The following is a 15,650-nucleotide window of genomic DNA, read 5'->3' as shown; positions in this document are numbered from 1 at the left end:
CACAGTCACCTAATATAGACTGAAAATGGGACAAGGAGAAACACAGAACTAAAAAACAAGTGTTCAGTGAGAGGAAGATCAATGTAGACCTTGTTTACCACTTGGCTAAAGGGCTCATGTTTACTGCACTGGCTAAATAAGGTTGCCTTTCATGGGTCTTCATGGTGTGAATTTTTGTTAGGTGGTATATTGGCAGTGAAACTCACCTTATTTAATCTCTTTTTCTCTTTTAGCAAGTGGTGAAGGAGTTGGAAACACAACTGGAAGCCCAAGCAAAAGAAATAGTTTGATTACAGGGGCATTAAGAAGTTCTGCCAAAAACTTCTTCCTCACTAGTCTCCCAAGGCACCAGACTCTACCATTAGGATCCCATTATTTTGCTTACAAGAAAAGATCTCATCTGTCATTGTTAGCTCCAATTAATCTAAAGTACTTAGGGCCTTGAGGGAAACTTAAAGACTACTCTGCTTATGTTAGGGTTAGGAAGAAGCATCAAAGATAAGAATAATTAGTAGGGCAAGGCAAGTGTAAGTACGGAGATCCTGGGGGTAGGAGAGATCATTTTTTAGTATATGGTGTGTGTGTGTGTGTGTGTGTGTGTGTGTGTGTGTGTGGCAAGGGGACAGTCCTGGGTCTTGGGAATGGAGAAGTTGGAGTTGAGGACAAAGGGAGATCACAATATGACAAATTTGAGAGAAGTTTAATCTAGAGCCAGATCTCTGTGCAGATGACATTATGACTCAATTTAAAATTTAAATGCATTGGCTTTCAGAATAGACCATATTAAAATGCTTTAATATAACCCTTAATGTTCTTTTTTAAAATTTAGCCTTGTCAAGGGGCACATGGATAGCATACACTGCCTAAAAGTTACAATACCAGTGATTTGTTCTTTCTTCTTTTGAGAACAAACAATAACTCAGATACCAGAAAGCTGTCAAAGATATGTATAAATGAGCTTTAAAAATAAGGCAAAACAATGTTAAGTATAATTGGAAAATAAACAAAAATAAGTCATTATATTCTTTAAAACTTTAAAAATTGTTTAAAATACCTCCTTTCATTTTGGAAGCCAAAATTAACATAACAATTATTATCTACTGAGGACACCAGTTCAACCTGTAGAACCACATAACAGAAAATTGGAAGCATATTAAGGTGACCAAATAGGAAAACTGGGGCTTTCTGAATATATTCTTTTTTACTGAATAATGCAGTTGATTATTCTAATCCTTTCATATTGCAGGAATAATAATAGTAAAAGACAAAAATTAACATTCATTAAACTTTTATTAAGTATCAGAAGTTTCTGAAATTGTTGTTACATGTAAAATGTTCATGACACAATGTGGTAGAAACTGTAATCCCTGTTTTACAGATAAGAAAGCTAAGAGTTTAAGAGACTTAACTAATAGCATACTACAATAAATGCCAAAGCCAGGAATTTAAGGGCAATTGGAGAATCTTAGGAGGGAATTTAAATTGATTTGGCTCCAGCAAAATGGTTTCTCATTGGTGTCTAATTAAAATCTTCAATACAAACATTTGCTTAGAAGCAATTGCAATAGGTCAGCTTAAATCTACTACCTACTACCTTGAACCATCGATCCCATGCTCAGTCACCAAAATGTATAACCTATTTCAATCTCATACAAAACAATTTCTTTCGTACGTGGCCACCATCATATATTCAAGTGACTGTTCACGTATTACAATTCTATTTTTTCCCCAAGTGTTTCACATAACAGGAAGGGAATTCCAAAATCATGCCAAACCTTTAATGCATTCCACAATTAATCTCCAGCCCACTCATTTTTTCATACATTCAATGAATATTGAGTGCCTGCCACACACTAGACACAATTCTTGATGCCCAAGCCCTTATGGAGTTCCTTGTATTTTTGGTAGGAAAAAGAGACACTAGATATATAAAATAATGTTGACATGTTCTAGTGTCAAAATTTGAGAGTTGATATTATAACCATTTATCTCCCTTGTCAGTAAGTTAACCTCTAAATTTTAGCCAGGCAAATGGCCACACAGAAGAAAATCTACATTTCCCAACTTCTCTTGAAGTTCTCTGTATGGCTATTTGACTAAGTTCTGGATAGATGGATATAAGCAAAAGAGATCTGAGCAACATCAGGACATGTTCCGAAGAAGAGATAGTGTGCCTTTCTCATTACTTTTTCCTTTTTCTGCTAACAGAAATATGAACATGCTGGCTAGAGCTGAAGCAGTCACATAGGCCCAAAGGACCTGCATTTTAGGGAAAACGGAGCAAAAAATTAGAAGGTGATTGAGCCCTTGTTGATTATGTCAATCACATTAATCCTAGATGATCACCTCTGGATTAAGTTTACATGTGGGGAAAAACAAACTTCCATCTTTTTAAAATTTCTGTTTTAGGGGTTTTTCTTTCACTTTCATTCGACTTTAATTTTAATACAAAAATATAAAGAAAAATGAAGCCGAATTAGGGGAACAGAGAGTGGCACCATGTGATATTTTAGACATGGGGACTGGGGAAGAACTTTGTAAAGAATCAATAGTTGAGCAAAGTCCTGACTGCATGACAGAATGAGCCATGTGCATAGACGAAGAGCATGTTACAGCAAGCAGGAAATAGTAAAAGCAAAAGCCCAGAAATGGGAACATGCTTCTTCTGTGTTCAAAGACCAGCAAGGAGGCCAACAAGGCCCACCTTCAAAATTTGTTATCCTGTCATTCTCCCAAACAGGATTCCTTGACTCCAGACCTTGCAAAGATTAGTCAACTTTGTAGGCACTGTTCTTCACAGGGTTTCTTCAAAAAGTGTGACCCAGTTATGAGTCTAAGCTTTTACTCAAATAGCTTCATGGCTCAACTTTAACACCATTTCAAAGTGCTCACCTGCCTCAGCATTCAAATATTACCAATTTTTCTGAACCCAGCATCTGTTCTCACTCCTGCTTAAGGGATGACTCCGCTCCACATTGCTTTCTTTATTCTTGAAACTCTGTAGATATTATTGTCCAGACTTTCATTTTAATAGTTAATGATCTATCATTCTGTTCTCATTCATGTTATGTGTCTCTTGTCGCCTCAATTAAGAGGTAGCATGAGATCTACATGTCAAAAAGTTTTCAAAATCCCTTTTGGCTACTATCTTCCCAAAGAGAAGGTGCTCCATAAAAACTTTCTGTATGTTCATTCAACCATCTCTCAAACTAGAAGCACAATGGAGAAAACCTAATCTTTCTCTGTTCCTCCCTTTCGCCAGGAAGATATGAGTAGCTGAAGTATTTGGTGCTATATATAGTCAGTTGATGTCAGCTGGATGCCAGTCTCTTCAGAAAGGCTCAGTCCCCAGTTTGAGTCAGAGCTAGGGACCATGCCGTCCCAGGCTCAGGGATAAAAACCATCGGGCCCAAGTGCCATCCATACTCCATCTCCACTCTTTCCTCCACAAATTGGGATTCAACCCTGCTGAAAAGCACAGTCTAAGAACAAGGTGAGTATATTGTTTCCTAAAATGTTTTATTAGTCAGTTGTCCAAGGAGGTTCAGAGTTGTGACTCATAAATGGGCATTCTTTGCTTTAAAGGGCAGCTGTTGATGTCAATATTAAAATGTCACCACCAAAGAGTCCTGGTTTAATCTAGTGTCCTTTCTTCATTCTTACAGTTTGCTGGAATTGATGTACTGTGATGCTGATACAAGTGAAGGCCAATAAGGAAATAATGACAAATTAAAATAAACTGTGGAAAAGAGAAAGGGAGGGGAAAGGAGGCAGCTCTCTCATTGTTTCTCATTGCCTGGTGACCATTGTACAAGTGTATAGATAAGACTGGGCCTGAAACTCTGAATATTATCCTCTGTACAGTGTGACTTTGCCTGTCAATGAGTAACATGCTCTGTCACTAGATAGAGAATACATATTAAAGTCACTCAGTAGGAAGCAATGATAAATTCCTAATACAGAACAAAGATGCTGTCTTTCAAAAGGATGATTATAAAACACTCCAGACAAGTTCTTCACGATGTTTCAATAATGTTCCTTTATTTTCTATAGGGAACAAAAAAACCATGCTTTCACATAATACCATGGTGAAGCAGAGAAAACAGCAAGCATCAGCCATCATGAAGGAAATCCATGGAAATGGTATCAATAAAAATCCTTTGTAGCATTAACATAGCTCACCATTAACATAGATCCTTCCTGATGTTATTTAATATTCTATAGTTTACTTCCTTTAAATCCTTGCTATTCTGTCATAACAAACCTGGAGCTCTAGGGGGTGTAAAAAAGCCTATGGTAACTAATCCTTTTGTAGTCATCCTTTCTCATTTGAAAGCTATTTTCAGATGAACAACTGCTCTAAAGGAATGAAGCAATCTGACAGCTGATGTACATTCTGTTTGGCTTGCCTTTCACATTTCACATTATAAATTAATATCCCTCTCAATTCCTTTTTTTTGGCCAGGTCTCATATTTATCTTGATGGTCCAACCTGCATGGCATATCTTGATTTCTTTTACCTTATACTGCATAAGACATTCAAAATATATTCTATTATCTTTTTTGTATGAAATCTTTTAAGTTGGAATCCATGTTGTGAGTTTCTCCAACTCTGAAACCAGTCTTCATATTTAGTAATTGGTTTACTAAGACATTTTTCTGTAGAAATCTACTTTTATTTATAATTTTTAAGGAAATGTAAAGTTTATGTAGTCTCAAAGCATATGGCCCCCCAAAATTTAATATAAATTAGATACAAGATGATATTCTACTCTCCTTTTCCTTAAGTTCTAGCAAATAACTCTGGAAAGCAATTCTTTATACATTGCATTTTGATTATTATAAAGGAAATTCAACTTTATGAGCAAAGGATAGTATCAATTAAAAGTGAATAGGTAAAGTATTCAGAGGCTTTTAAGGGCTGATTTGAGCCATTCCAGATATATCTATGGGGTTTTCAGAATGCCTCCTTATTTCCCCTCCATTGATAAGGAATGTAACCTTTCACCTGAACACTATCGAGACCTAAAGGCATGATATCTGGTGAGGGCAGCTGGGTACAGGGGTAAGTATAGTGTTTTCATATTTTACCTTCCATAACTCACACTGAATAGAATCAAAGATTGTTTTTGAACTCGCCTCCCCACACAATGTCATATCTAAACAGTCTTGTTAAGTTTCATTTTCTATCTTTTGCAATACAAAATTACCATACTGGATTCAATTTAGTTTTACTATGATGTTAGACTAGCTTGGAATACAGTGAAAATAATTCTGAACCAGATTCCAGAACTGAACTTGTATCAGTTCAGTTCAAAAACTCATACTTCTTTTAAATTTTTGTGCTTCTTTATATTTCCTGCTTCAGGTAATTTACTTGAAATTGTTTTTATAGTTTTCCTGATCAATAAGGAAAAAGGGGTGAACACTTGAATTTGAGAATAAATTATTTACCTTACAACTAGCTGAGATAAGTTATTTTCTAATTGCAGCACAATAATTAATCAATTGATCCATTTAATGTATTCCCAGTTTAAATCATGTGTTGGATTCTACTCTATGTTAGTCCTGCCATAGACCTACAAGGGTAAGAATATCTTTTTCTTTTTCTTACAACATAACTTTTATGTTTATGAAATATAAAGAAAAAATACAACTATATCTCAAGGGGAAAAGACCCTCAAAACTATTATCTTACCACCAGTAGGTCCTGGCCATGAAAAGTCTGTGGAAGCCTCCTCCCAAGTCACGGGTAGATTTCCAGCCCCCTTAAGTGGAGTCACATGCTCTGCCTTTGTTTGGAGGTCAAGTATCCAGATAACACAGGATGATCACAGACTTTCCTAACTCATCTCAGATAAAATAGCTGTAGTACGTTAAGAAATAGCTTAAATAATTTCCCTATTTTATTTCCTCTCTTATTTCCTCTGATATCTTATGTGGAACTTTACTATTTGTATATGATACAGCATCTAGAGATCTGGAGCTAGGAAAATATCCTGGATGCAGAGATGCGACATAGACTGCGGAGAAGCCTTCTTGGGAATAATCCTCCAAATTTTCAAATACATCACAGCAGTAAAAATCTGGATAATTTAAGATAGAACTTTCAACTGTTTTTATCTTAATAATAAGACTAAGTAAATCAAACTTGGATTGCATTTTCCTTTATAAAACTGAACAGAGAAGGATATTTTCAAGTCCTTCTCTCACCTCCTTTTCCCCTTGTACATCAGGACTTTTTTCTGTTGTGTGTTATAACTTCTTTATTTTTTTACATCACTTTTCAAAAACATTTAGCCTGGAAGAGAATGAAACGTGGCAATGAGATGACTAACTGTGTTGTCTTTTAACATGAACTGGAAGTTCACTCCAGTTCTTGTTGTCTGGGAGAGACTATAGCTAGTGAGCCTTTGAGATTAAAACAGTAGAAAAATGTAAGAATCAAATAAGGAGAGTTTTATATCAGAGTACTCATTTCATCTGAAGAAGAATCAACCTCAAAGAATTGATGAGCAATCCTATCCCTGTAGACTAAAATACATAGAACTGGATAGAAGAAGTAAAAATGTAGATAGCTTCCAGCCTCTACTGATTATGCCCTAAATTTTTACTCAGTATAAATCCATTACATTTGTGGTGTCAAATTATGCATGAGCAGCAAATCTACCACACTCCCAACAAATAATTAATAGAGAGTATTCCCTGACACTAAGGCTGTGTACTTTCACATTGACCATCCTTATCATTATATCATGACCATCATCATCAATGTGAGAAGGAGTAGAGTTGACAGTGGTAGTAGTCTTGTGTTACTGCTGTGATACAAAACTTCTGTGCTTCTTACAGGAGGATGAAGAGCCATGTTGCTGCCATCTAACAAGTGCTATTCTAAAAGACAGACAAAAACGCAAAAATATTTTGCCGTTATCTGTGCATGAATTAGTTGTGGGGGAAAGAAAACTTGGCTTATAAAAGTTTCACGGACACCAACCCTGTGCTGTTTATCCCTAATTGGTCAATATTCTTCAGTATAAATCATGTTTTTCCCTCACTCAGAAACTCATTTGAGACTTGACTACTGGAGAGGAGAAAGAGAGATAGGGAAGCATAAAATGAGTTGTGAGTAATAAGGGAGTAATAAGTTGACAGAGAAAAGAGGAGGGGGAATAAGAATAAAAGAAGGGGAGGCTCTCTAGAATAACTGGCATCTGACCAGAAGTGGGAGGAGGCATGGGGAAAGAATTGTAATTAAAATAGCCATAAGCAGAACTGTGCATATGCTGTGCCCTGGTCTTACACACAGATATAACAGTTCAGAAGAACTTCAGAAACAGGGAAGACCACAGTGCCTCAGAAGGCTGCTTCAGTCACCCTACAGTTTTTTCACTGGGGTGCTGTGAAGGCTTTTTTGGTATGTTTTCTGTTTATGTTCTTTATTTTTCCCCTCATGATTGGTGAATAGCTTTTCCCAGCACACAAAAGAGGACTGAGCAGACTGTTTTGGTGACTTCAGGAAAAGAGTTTAGCTTTGTGGTCTGAAAACAGGAAGCCCAGGTTCTAAAGGGAGTGCTGTTGTTGATAGGGTACCAGGAGCCCTGGGTTCCAGACTAGCCATCGGATTGCTCATCTGAACATGAGGAGGTTGGATTTGCTGATACATTTAATTCTTTTCTTTTAGCTTTTATTCATTTATTTTGAGAGAGAGAGAGTGAGGGGGGGGGGCAGAGACAAAGGGAGAGAGATAATCCCAAGCACGGCCTGTCAGCACAGAGCCTGATATGGGGCTTGATCCCACAACTCTGAGATCATGACCTGAGCTGAAATCAAGAGTCGGACACTCAACCAACTGAGCCATCCAGACGCCCCAATCAATACATCTAATTCTAAAATTCCATGATTCTAATTTACTGAACTTTGTGCCAAAGTCAAACATCAGTGTGTTTGAGTTTCTCCACCAATAACAAAGACGATGATAATATTGGCATACATTGTAAGGGCACTTTGAAAAGTACAGAGTATAAAATCTATAAATTCAGATGAAGACTGTGAAGATTCTTTTTGCTTTTCCTGTATCAGCCTATCTTAAACTGTAATTAACCAAGTCATCAGTGTCAAAATAAGGACACCACGAAGGCCTTAAATACCAGAGACAAAATACAAAAAGTATGCGGGAGAAAAAGATTTTAACCTAATGCTTCAGTGTGCAAGTTTATTAGTTTTCTTTGGTTTCAATTTTGACATTAGCATTCCAAAACACCAAGAAAAAAGCATGTTTTATTTTGAAAAGTGGTGTGCAGTAACATCTTGTAAATTCATAGATTTTCTCAGCATGCCATAGGTTCTTAATTTTCTAATAAGACCCTTCAGAGAAGTGGCTGCAGAGAGCTAGGCTAAATTTTAGCTAATACCCAAGTTGAAATCACAGTGAATAAATCCAGCCACACTATATGTATACTATCATCTGAATTTCCTTCTTGTCTTTTTCATTCTAAAATGCTCTACATCTCATAAACAGTCCTAAATGGTTGCATAATTCAAATTGTAGAATTCAATACATTGGTAATATCATTTCTTAAATGTTTATAAATTTATAGTTATTAAACAATAATATTTTAATGGCAAGTTTTTGAAAACTTTACAAAATAGTCTTAGAACTCAAATCAAGGCAAAGAGATATAAAATAGGAAAGTAAAGAATCTCAGAGGTTTTAAAAATCAACTTTTTAATGTAAAGAAAATTATTACTGACATTATCAATTGTAGACTTTTCCGGCATTATTCAAAATCACAGTCTGGACTATTATCTTTCATGTAATATGTATATATGGTTGTTACATTTTAAAATAAAGTATATTTTATGGACTATATTCAATTAAAACAGGCCATCTATAAGCAGTCAGAAGAGACCTGTACAAGTGCAGAGAAAATATATGGCCTAAGACTTCTTAGTAAATCAATAGGACCACCCTAAAGCAAGTCAATTTCCATTAACTTCCCTTCACTCTTTTTGTCTATTCCACCAGAATGGCAACTGCCAGGGAATTGTGGGGAAGTAGATTTTTAAAAGATCTTTTGTCTTACTACAATTATGTGTAAGTGGTATCTTTATAGACTATGAACTAGATTCATGGGTCTAACTAAATATGTAGCTTTTGGTATGATCAAAATTTCATCTTAAATATGTAGGACTACCTGTGCGCAATCAATCATTGTTGATGAAGTTTCAGAATGTCAACCTATGAAATAAATGTGGAAAAAAAAGAATATTTCCCTTTGGAGGAACTGAAGTCCAGTTTTGTTCATAAGACTATGCACTGACAGAAGGTTTGAAAAAGAACTGTTCATGTTTTCGAAGATTACATATTCTCTCAATAAAATGCAATTTTCCATTTGGTTTCTAATACTCACAGTAATGGAGCTCCTCAGTATGAAAAGTAGGAGAGTATACTCAAAAACCAAATATTTGAACTTATAAAAAAATGTTTATTTTGAGAGAGAGAGAGAGAGCTTGTGCACCCACAAGTAGGGGAGGGGCAAAGAGAGAAGAAGAGAGCAAGAGAATCCCTAGCAGGCTCTGCACTGTCAGCACAGAGCTCAATTTGGGGCTCAATCCCAGGAACAGTGAGATCATGATCAGAGCTGAAATCAAGAGTCAGATGCATAACTGACTGAACCTCCCAGGTGCCCCAAAATATTTGAACTTTTTAATGTAAGATTTTGGATCTTAATTTAACCACAAAATATTTTACATTTGAGAACACTACTGAGGAAGAATATTAGTAACAATTATTTAATATTTCTAGCAGATTAAAACTTGTAGGATTTTTGTGGAAATTAATTTGATTATGGTGAAGACCCTCCAGTTATGTATCTATATCAAATTATAATTAAATAATCAACTATTCATAAATAATTGAAATAGTAGCAAAATACTATATCTTTAAAGAATAAAGGGAAAATTCTGGATGATTATAAATGACATCAATAGGAAAGTATGCCTAGTAATATTATTTTCAATAGATGATCTAATGCCACAAAGACAACCTTCTAATCCATCAGGGCAAAGATATGTATCCTGAACAAGTTATATCATTTATCAGGCATCCAGATTAAACACACTGTTAAGACCCTGCAGACGGGTTTGCGATAAAGGGCAGAGAACAGCTGAACTTGAATTCTATGTGCTCAGTTGACAGTATTCTTCACTCTGAAAGTTTCAGTAATGAAAGTGTTCATATATTAGATTCCCCAACTCACAGATGGTCTGGAACTCCTGCTCCATTTACCTAATAAAGTTAGCTATTGGAAGGGAAGGGAAGAAAACCTTGGAGAATTTAGATATGCCTTTCATTGTTTATTTCTTTATGCAGAATGTGTTGACTTAACGTATTCCTTTATCTAGGTCTTTGTTAGTAAATATTTAAAAACTGGTTCTTTAGGGGGTAGAATGCCTTGGTTTGTAGAGCTTGCCAATTTCTATGGTATAAATATTCCCACCATGGCCAATTTCAAGCGACCATCAAGAAGACACTGAATGCAGAATTAGAAAAAGATGTGCAGTAATACATTATATAGTATTTCCACTATTCACATACAAATAGATATAAATAACATCAGGAGCACAGATAATAGCAAAAAGCAGTAAAAGACAAAGGCAAAAAGTAGTAGAAAGTAATACTTTTTGAGTATTTATTGCTTTGTTTTAAATATACTTTATCTAAATACTATTTATATAAATTTTAATATGGTTGTGTTCGTTGAAGTTAACTACTGGCTCACAGAATTCTTGAAAGTTTATCATTTGATTCTTCTGAGCCACATATAAGCTTGCTGTAGCACTGACTTATCACCTAGTACTTCTGGCTCCAGAGATCCTTAATATTGTCAGATGGTCACTCAAAGTCACAGATGGGTTCTCAAAGGGAGAAAATGTAGACTTAGAGGAAGTGTAATGGAGCATAAAGAATAAGAGGTTGGGATATTATTTTGTGTGCCTTCTCTCCTCCTTTTTCCTTTTTGTCTCTTTCTTCCCCTCTCTCATGGTATAAATTTGCTAGTAATAACAGACTGTATCAGCTGGTAATTTCTTTGTACACCCTGACCCTGAAATTTCCTGGTGGCTCTTACTGAGCATCTATTCCTTGTAGCAGCTTGAATGAAGGTTCTAGTGCTTTGCTAAAAAGGAGTGAATGTTTCTTAGAAACCAGATGAGTCTGTGGCCAGGGTATATCCATTTTTGTTATAGCTCTGCTCTCTGCTCTCTTTCCTCTTTGAGGCCCCCACTTCTGGGCTCTCTGGCTGGCCTTATTCACTCATCCTTATGACCCCAATCCTAATATACTTTTTGGACCTACATCAGTGAGATGAAAATCTAGAGAGAATAACTACACCAGCACGTTCTTAGTCAGAAACCAACTAGCTTAAACAATAAAGGTAATTTATGGCTCACATATCTGAAAAGTTCAGAGGTGATCTGGTAGAGCTTCTTCATCTAGCAACTCAAGTATGCCACCAAGGATTCTCCTGTTTCTCTGTCTTTGTTTTGATTTCCTTGGGATGAGCTTCATCCCAAGCATGGCTCAATACTCTACCATGTACCTGCCAAAAGTTTCCTGGATGATATACTTCCATGTTTTGATGCAGCAGGATACAGAAAGCATCCTTGGCATATTTACAGAGACAAGTCCTGATATTCACTCTCATTGGCCTGAGTCAGGTCGCATACTTGTTTCTGAATCAATCACAAAGTGGATCAACTCCTGTCAAACCCACCCTAGAAGACTACCATCAAATACAGAGGCCAGCAGGATGGAATCTAATTATGTCATGTGGCTATTTCAGAAAGGTTGGTGGTATCAGCTAATATTAGGGGCCATTAGGAAAAGGGAAACAAGATAAAAAACATTTTCTCAAATTTGCGTCTGGAGTCACAAAATTAGACTTATGCCGTAGATTGAAATTTTAGAAGGTACAGAAGGTAATAATAATATGTCAGTCCTTTATCCTAACACCTCTATTTTTATTTAACTGTTTGTAATGACACAAATCAGTAACAGAAATGAGGAGGAAGAAAAAAGTTGCATTTCTGTTTTGGTTTCTTTATGGAAAAGCCTTGTGGTCTTAATTGTAAGGAGAAAGATTCCATTACTATGAAGATTGTCATCTCTGCATTTTCTAGTGGCTGCCTGCCTTGGGGCATTTTTCATTTCCTGAAAATGTCCCATTGAAAGTTTTTCAGAAAAACTGAAATTTGTTTAAAAACATTATTTGGAATATATAATTATATTATGTGGAATATGTATTTCTGGAAAAGGTTAATGGAAAAATATCTGTGGATTTCAATTTTTTGTGTTATTATTTCATTCTCTCTCTGTCTCTCTCATTGCTAATTAAATTGTTTTGAGAAGCATTTAAAGGCGATTCCCCCCTCCCATAGTGATTGCACTATGTTAGTATAAGCAATACTGTTTCTTGTGTCTTTTGTGATCTAAAGGGAATTGCTGTTTTGATTATAGAAACAAAAAGTTGAAACAGCCCACCCTGTCACTCCCTCTAGAATATATTGAATATATATGAGTGAATATATATATTCAGTATATAATATGCATATATATGTATATGTATACTGAAAAATACACTGAAAATTAACCCAGCTTCTCTTTCCATGTTCCAAGCACACAGTAACAAAGATTCCGAACACTTGTAAATAAATGAAGGTGAATGTTCCCTGTAGAACTCAGCAGGGCTGGCAAACAAATCCTAGGAAACTGTTATAAAACACCATCATTTACTTTGCTCTGTTCTTCCTGTCTTCTGAAGTTCTGCCCTTTCCAGAATGTCATATAGTTGGAATCAGACAGTGTGTAGCTTTTACAGACTTTACAGCAATTTTTACTTAAGGATTATTCATGTCTTTTCATAGCTTGGTAGCTTTCTTTTTTTCTTTCTTTATTTTTTTTTTTTTGAGAAAATTGTAGTTCATATGCAAATATACAAAGTTCTCCCATCATGTACCTTTTCTCAATTTCTCCCAAGGTAACGTCTTGCGAAGCTATAATACACTGTCACAACCAGAATATTGTCATTAATACAGTTAAGAGACTCTGACCAATCACTAATCTACTCCTTATTTCTCTCTATTGTTTCATTTCAAGAATACTAGATAAATTATATAGACACCATATGTGTATATACAGTATGTAACCTTTGAAGATTGGCTTTTTTCACTTACTATAATTTTCTACAGTTATGTATGTTTCAATAGTTTGTTTCTTTTTATTGCTGAGTACCATGGTATGAATGGACTGCAGTGTTTTTAACCATTTACCCATTGAGGTGCATCTGGATTGTTTCCGTTTTGTTTTTAATTAAGAATTTGGCTACTATGAACATTTGTACATAGGTTTTTGTGTGAACATGAGCTTTCATTTCACTGGGATAAATGCCCATTATTACTGTTAGTTCTATGTTCATTTTTTAACAGATATTACTAAATTACTTTCTAGAGTGGCTATACCATTCTACATTTCCAATAAGAATATATGAATGATCCAGTTTTTCCATACCCTCCCCAGAATTAGGAACTGTCACTATTTTTCATTTCAGCCATTCTGGTAGTGACATATCATTGTGGTCTTAATTTGCATTTCCTTAATTTGCATTGGCTAATGAAGTTGCACATCTTTTTGTATGCTTATTTGCTATGTGTACATCCTCTTTGGTGATATGTCTCTTCATGTCTTTTGCCCATGTTCTAATTGGATTGTTTGCATTTTACTGGCGAGTTTTGAGAGTTCTTTATATATTCTAGCTTGTTGTCAAGTAGGTGTTTTGCAAATACTGTATCCCACTCTGTAGCTTGTCTTTTCATCCTCATAACAATCTTTCTCAGAGTACAAATTTTTAACTTTGATGAAGTCCAATTTATCAAATTTTCCTTTAATGAATTGTGCCTGTGTCATCAAGTTTAACAGTGTTTCGCCGAGCCCTAGATCCCAAAGTTATGGTCGTGTGATTTTTCTTCTTTAGCATGTTAATATGATGGAATGCATTGATTTTTGAAGATTGAACCAGCCAGTATCCATGAAATAAATCACACTTATTCATAGCATAGAATTATTTTTATATATTAATTCTAATTACTAATATTTTGTTAAGGATTTTTGCTTCTATATGCATGAGGAAAATTGGTCTTTAGCTTTCTTTTTTATGTGTTGTCTTTGTTTGGTTTTGGTATGGAGGTAATATTAGCTTCATAATGAATTGGGAACTGTTCTCTCATCTCCTATTTCCAGATAGAGATTATGTAGCATAGGGTGTTAATTCTTTAAATGTTTGGTAGAATTCTCCAGTGAAATTATCTAGTTCTGAAGATTTCTTTTTTTTGGAGATTTTAAAATTATAAATTTGGCTGCCTTATAGTTGTAGGATTAATGAGATTATCTACTTCATATTGAGCGAGATGGGATACTTTGTGCTTTTCAGAAATTGGTGAATTTTTTTAAGTTTTCAAATTTATGTGAATTTATGTATAAAGTTTTTCATAGTGTTCTCTTAATATCCATTTGCTATCGAGGTGTCTGTAGTGATATCCCTTGTTTTGTTCCTAACATTGGTAGTTTGTGTCTTTTATTTTTTTGTCTGTGTCAGTCTAGCTAGAGATTTGTCAATTTTATTGATCTTTCAAAAGCCAACTCCATGCTTAACAGGTTTTTAATTTCTGCTGTTATCTTTATGATTTGTTTCCTTCTGCTTGCTTTGGGTTTATTTTGCTCTTCTTTTTCTAGGTTTTTGAGGTGGAAGTTTAGGTTATTCATTTGAGACTTTTTTTAATGTATGCATTTAGTACTATAAATGTCCCTCTCTGCACTGCATTATCTGTGTCCCATAAATTTTGCCATACTCTATTTTTATTTTCATTCAGGTCTGTGAATTTTTTTATTTCCCTTGAGACTTCCCCTTTGACACATAGATTATTTAAAAGTATGTTGTTTACTTTACAAATGTTTGGAAATTTTCCTATTATCTTTCTGTAACAGATTTCTGGTGTGATTCCATTGTAATCAGAGATCATGCTTTGTACAATTTTACTCTTTTAAATTTGTTGAGGTTTGTTTAATGGCCCAGGATATGGTCTACCTTGGTATATGTTCCATGGGCACTTGAAAAGAACATGCATTCTGTCGTTCAGTAAAATATTCTGTAAGTGTCAGTTAGACCTTCCTGGTTAATGGTATTATTGAGTTATTTTATATCCTTGCTGATTTTCTGTCTGTTGCTCCATCCTGTTAAGAGAGGGATGTTGAAGTCTCCAACTATAATTATGGATTTGTCTATTTCTCCTTTCACTTCTTTAGTTCTTTTTGTTGTTGTTGCTGCTGTTTGGTGCATACACATTTAGAATTTCTAGGTCATCTTGGTGGATTGATACTTTAATCATTATATAATGCCTTCTCTGTCTCTGGTAATTGTCTTTGCTCTGAAGTTCAGTTTATTTGATATTAATATGACCACTCCTGATTTCCATTGATTAATATTTGATCTTGATATATATTTTTCTACCCTGTTACTTTCAATTTACCTGTAGTTTCAACTCACTTATTTGAAGTGAGTTTTTGTAGACATCATATAGTCTGGTCATATTTTTTA

At 35.1% G+C, this 15,650-nt stretch overlaps 1 protein-coding gene across 1 annotated transcript in view; it reads left to right on the top strand.

Moving 5' to 3' along the window:
- The first annotated feature begins 3,333 nt into the window (after window positions 1-3,333).
- The window catches only part of MYOZ2 (myozenin 2), a 41,793-nt gene continuing 29,476 nt past the window's right edge, over window positions 3,334-15,650 (top strand). The window contains exons 1-2 of the mRNA XM_030313162.1: window positions 3,334-3,493; window positions 4,054-4,143. Of these exons, the coding sequence (XP_030169022.1) occupies window positions 4,068-4,143 (76 nt within the window). The 5' untranslated portion in view covers window positions 3,334-3,493; window positions 4,054-4,067. The remainder of the gene's footprint in view (window positions 3,494-4,053; window positions 4,144-15,650) is intronic.

Source organism: Lynx canadensis, chromosome B1, assembly GCF_007474595.2.
Source record: "Lynx canadensis isolate LIC74 chromosome B1, mLynCan4.pri.v2, whole genome shotgun sequence".
Lineage (NCBI taxonomy): Eukaryota > Metazoa > Chordata > Mammalia > Carnivora > Felidae > Lynx > Lynx canadensis.
The sequence above is the reverse complement of the archived record's forward strand: the minus strand, read 5'-3'. Positions and strand labels throughout refer to the sequence as shown.